At 36.1% G+C, this 5,092-nt stretch overlaps 1 protein-coding gene across 1 annotated transcript; it reads right to left on the minus strand.

Annotated features, from left to right (window-relative positions):
• Positions 1 to 3,094: 3,094 nt before the first annotated feature.
• On the minus strand, positions 3,095 to 4,610 carry LOC149267072 (F-box only protein 6-like). The gene has a single exon (XM_089431382.1). The coding sequence runs from the start codon at positions 4,537 to 4,539 to the stop codon at positions 3,370 to 3,372; it is 1,170 nt and encodes a 389-aa protein (XP_089287508.1). The 5' UTR covers positions 4,540 to 4,610; the 3' UTR covers positions 3,095 to 3,369.
• Positions 4,611 to 5,092: the final 482 nt, after the last annotated feature.

Genomic DNA, 5,092 nt, shown 5'->3' on the forward strand with positions numbered 1-5,092 from the left:
TGAGAAATCACCATATGAATATGAAACTTTTAATTTACTAAATTAAATTATAAAATATTAAAAGAAAGAAGGACCATATTTTAGTTTTAATAATTATTTCAAGATTTCAAAAATTAGATAAGATTAACTTTTAAAACAGCTTAACTGGTTATTGAAATAATCTTATGTATAAGAGTTCAGCTTTCATTTTCAAGTAATCAACTTTTAATTAAAATTACAATGAAAATTATAAGTAAATATTATGTTCTCTTTTATATTGTAAAGCGTCACATAAGAAACAGGACATGATATAATGATGAAATAAATATGAGTCCTCTATTTTGAATATAAGTTAAAGATCACTTCTAGTGTAACAACGATAAGAAACAGGACATGATATAATGATGAAATAAATATGAGTCCTCTATTTTGAATATAAGTTAAAGATCACTTCTAGTGTAACAACGATCGTATGGACAAAGGCATAATGCATTTTACAAATCAATATGATCATGATATATAATATAATATATAACAAAAAATAATAATAAAAGATGTATTTTAATTTATATTTTTTAAATGTATTATTATTATTATTATTTAGTATGAGTTAATTTATATTTTTTATTATTACTATTTAGTAATATAAGATTAACTATAATTTTATATTGGTATAGAGTGTATTTTTATTTTTTGAAAAAGTTGAAGGTGTGGATATATAGACTATTTGAGATCATGATAGAATTTAATGATAATGTGTTTACATGAATCTACATATTTTAGGAATCACGATTTTCATTAGACCAAAACCCACAAGTATTAGTCTTTGATATAATCCCTAGAGTTATGATCTCCCTAGAGTTATGATCTATGAGAGGCGATTAGTCCATGTTGTGAAACACACGGGGAGTGTTGAACCCAATGTCTAACACCTACATACATGAAAATGCATTTAATGATGAATATGGAGAATTTGTGATCATAAGAATTGTCCTTGCTAGTTGCACGCGAGTGCATGGAACGATGGTTGGGGCAGTCGGCTGCCACGCTCCCCACCAGAGTTCGATCCCAGATTTGTAAGCTGCGCAGCAGCATATATATGCTTCAATATGGTTTGTAATGTGATTGTAAACATGATGTGACAGTTGTCAGCTGCTTGTCTGACACGTATATGTACAAAAAAGAGGGCCCATAATGCTTCTTCTAGGAACTAGCCCCTCCCATTTAAATTAAGAATTGTCCTTGCTAGATGGGGAAGAAGAAGAGAAAATTCTACCTATAGTGGAAGGTTTCACACTAAATGCACTTGAGGAGTTGGATGATACAATGTTGCTAAAGAAGATTTGAGATACTTTAGGAGGGGTGCATGAACTATGGTAGATTCGACTCAAAGGGAAATCACTAAGTAGGCAAAATGGTATGAGAGAAGAAGAGAATGAAGTTGTTTCATCATCTCTCATTGGTCACTTTAGGGAAGAAAATCCTCTCATTGAGGAGATGTGACTCAAAATGAATCATTAAAAAAAATCCAAATAGATTGACAAATGAAAAGCTCTTCCAACCAAGAATGAAAGAGAAGGTAAAATTCATGAAATCATAGACAACTCATAGAGTTTCCACAAGGGAGTGTAGAGGTGGAAGGGAAGTCAACCACCAAATCTCAACAATGGCTCTGAGTAGGAACTAGAGCACAACTATAGAGTCAATTGCATTTTCGTCGACTACTAGGTGTATAGACTTTGGATCTAGAGGTGAGTAGAAGGTAAAATGAGTGCATGGAGTGTCAATCCATCCCACATATACTATCAAATCATTCCATTGATTGATGTACACCTCAAATTTGGTACTATGGTACTATGGAAGTCTATTGTCCATTGTTAAGTCTACTCATTGAATCAAACTACAGTTAGCACAAAAAATTGACCAAACATGTTGTTGAAACATGATAAACTAGGAAGTTGGATTACATGGGGGATGTGTGGCATCTTAGGCACATGCATGAAATTGCTCAAGGACATGAGATCCCCATAAAATGGGGAGCACCAATGTCCACATTCATGTGATATGTGCATAGGTGATTACATCTTCGAGAGCCTTTGTAGTTGATTCTTGGGCCACTTGGCCTTCTAGGAAGGAAGGAGATAAATAAACAAACAAACAAAGGAAAGGTGTTCAATAGTTAGTCCACAATGGTTCTTCAATTAGTGGGTTCTTGGCACCTTTAACAAATTTGTTTTATGATTTTGTATAAGAGAAAAATAGTGCCCATTGGTTGACTCAAGCATTAATCATTTGCAAAGATAGGTGCAAAGGGGAAGATATTTTAAGGAGACCAACACCAACAACAATCTTGTCATGGAGTAGATCAAAGAAATACAAAAGAGGTATTCATGATTATAGTCATTAGATTTCAAGCCCAACAAACATCAATCAATATTTATATCCCTAAAGTCAATGTAAACCCGACCCTACAACTTTAGACGCAGGAGGTGGAGTAATTCAACACACGTCCCAGTGTTTCAAAGACACGACAATAGTCTTTGATTCCAGAAATTTTTAAATATTTGAATCATGAGTTAAGTGTATCATTTTACCTTGATCTATTATTTTGAATATATTGCCCCAATTTTCATGATTTTCAAGGACAAAAATAGTTTGATTAGACTTCAGACCAATTTGATTAGAATTCATGATTTTCATGGAAAAAAAACAATCTCGTTAGAATACAATTACATAGAGTTATGCTCAAATCTACCTTACTAAAAATAATAAATATAAAAATCATTTCTCAAATCTTTTGACATTTCTAGAACTTCAAACCCTTATATGACCAATATTTCTGAAAATTCAAACCCTTATAATAAATATAAAAATCATTTCTCAAATCTTTTGACATTTTCTCAAATCTTTTGACATTTCTAGAACTTCAAACCCTTATATGACCACCAATATTTCTGAAAATTCAAACCCTTATATTACAAGAACAGTTGCTGCATCCATTCAACCCTCTACGAAAACACTTATATTACAAGAACAGTTGTTGCATCCATTCAACCCTCTACGGAAGCAATCAGAGAGCTAACCAGAAACAGAGAAAAATATATGTTGACGTGCCTATTTAACCCTATACAAGAGCAATCTGACAGAAAACCAGAAAGAAAGAAAAAGACTTGTTGCGGCATATATTCAACCCTGTACAAGAGCAATCTCGCAGATAACCAGAAAAACGTGTCTATACAAGAGCAATCTCCCAGAAAAACGTGTCTATACAAGAGCAATCTGACAGAAAACCAGAAAGAAAGAAAAGACTTGTTGCGGCATATATTCAACCCTGTACAAGAGCAATCTCGCAGATAACCAGACAAAGAAAAAAAAAGGAAACATCAACCTTCAACCGACCTTCATGTCAGGCCTAGGGCCAAATGCCATGACTCTCACATACCCTTCGTTATCTAAATGACAAGTGGGAAGCCGGCCCCATGTCTTTTTACTTATGCTGTAAAATACCACCTCCATCACCCTCATACATCCATTGAGGATAAAGCAGGCGCAATCCCCAACTCCTATGCAGCTCATTAAGGGACATCCCATAGAGCTGTCAATATTATACAGAGTCTTGTTAACATCCTCACACATTGATGGAGGCATTCTAGCGATCTCTTTCCAGCATGCTGATGAAGAAACAGAGGAGTCCGCCTTCACCTTTGCGAACTCCCATATAATGACCTCCTGCAACAGCCCCTCTCCGTCTTTGACCTTCCCACCTGTGACTAGAACCCGCGACCCACAGGTGAGCAGGTAAGGGAAAATCTGCTTTCTCTTAGCCAGCTCTGGCAAGGGTGCAGAAATGAAAGTCCCATTTCTGATGTTGAAACCCATTATACCCCAGCAGCCACTCATGATTGTTAAACAAAAGAAATCCCCATCACAAAAAACCAACTCCATTCCCATATGTGCCCGCACTACCCACAAATCCTCGGGCATCTGCCCTGCAATTCTCCATGACTTGTCACTGGAATCGTAGATTTCCACTAAATCGCCTTTCTGATCGCGCGGTCGGCCCACTGCCACCACTTTGTATGTGTCTCGACTGGGGTCCTCCCCTTCCATGATGCCGATGGCTCTAACCGACCATATGGATGAAATTGGGGGAAGTTTTATTGAGTTTCTTGTGAGAGGATTGGAAACAACAAATCTTGGAAAATTTCCCACCAAGAACAAACCTGCAGCAGATCCATGACAATCAATACGAATTTCCTTTTCTTTCAGGAAAGAAAGGGAGATGGAAGAACTCTTCTTCCATCTCTGGGTGAAGAAGCAATAAAGCAAACAGTGAGGCATTCTGGACTGGGCATTCTGCACAACCAGCCATGGCATACTGTTGGAAGGCGCCTCCCCCCATTTTCTGGTTATGAATTTGGTGGATGAAAGGAGAGCATTCCAGTCTTTGCATACGCTGCGAAATCTGCAGATACAATCCACTGGAAGCCACACCAATATTTGGTGTTTCAAATCCTCAGGCAACTCAGGCAATTCAGAAACCTCTGCCTGCTCGGCCATTATAATTAAAACCCCAGAGCCCAAAGGCGGTGAGGAAGTTGAAGTTGTGTGGATTGTAACCGCTTCTTCAAACAGATTATATAGGCGTAGATTATTTTATCTTTGATAAAAAATGAGCCAAGTGTCCTGGTATTAAAACAAAACAAAGCAGATTGGTTGGTGATTAAGGGTCTGGTAATTAAATTGATAATATGTTCATAGCAGTATGCAAAAACCAGGGTCGGGACCGCCTCTAGCCTAAATTCACTCGCAAGTATCATATATCTTGGTGATCAAGTTGATTAACTTGTAAAACATTTATTACAGAAGACTTGGAAAGGTCTCAAACATTTATTACAGAAGACTTCCAAAGTGAATTGTTTAAAATTCATCCTTTTTCTGAAGTTTTAGTTTTCCGAATTTTAGAAACTTTAAGTTTCTGTCAACGGTATCAGAATTTCTTTAACGTGTGTCTAACGACGCTGTGGATATGGAAATTTCGGTTATATTTAAAGAAAATTTGACAAAGATTTTTGTAAATCTAGTTGTTAAATTTCAAAATTTTAGATGGGTT

This window comes from Pinus tabuliformis, chromosome 6 (genome assembly GCF_031772625.1).
Source record: "Pinus tabuliformis cultivar Carrire ecotype Pingquan chromosome 6, CPIR1, whole genome shotgun sequence".
Taxonomy (NCBI): domain Eukaryota; kingdom Viridiplantae; phylum Streptophyta; class Pinopsida; order Pinales; family Pinaceae; genus Pinus; species Pinus tabuliformis.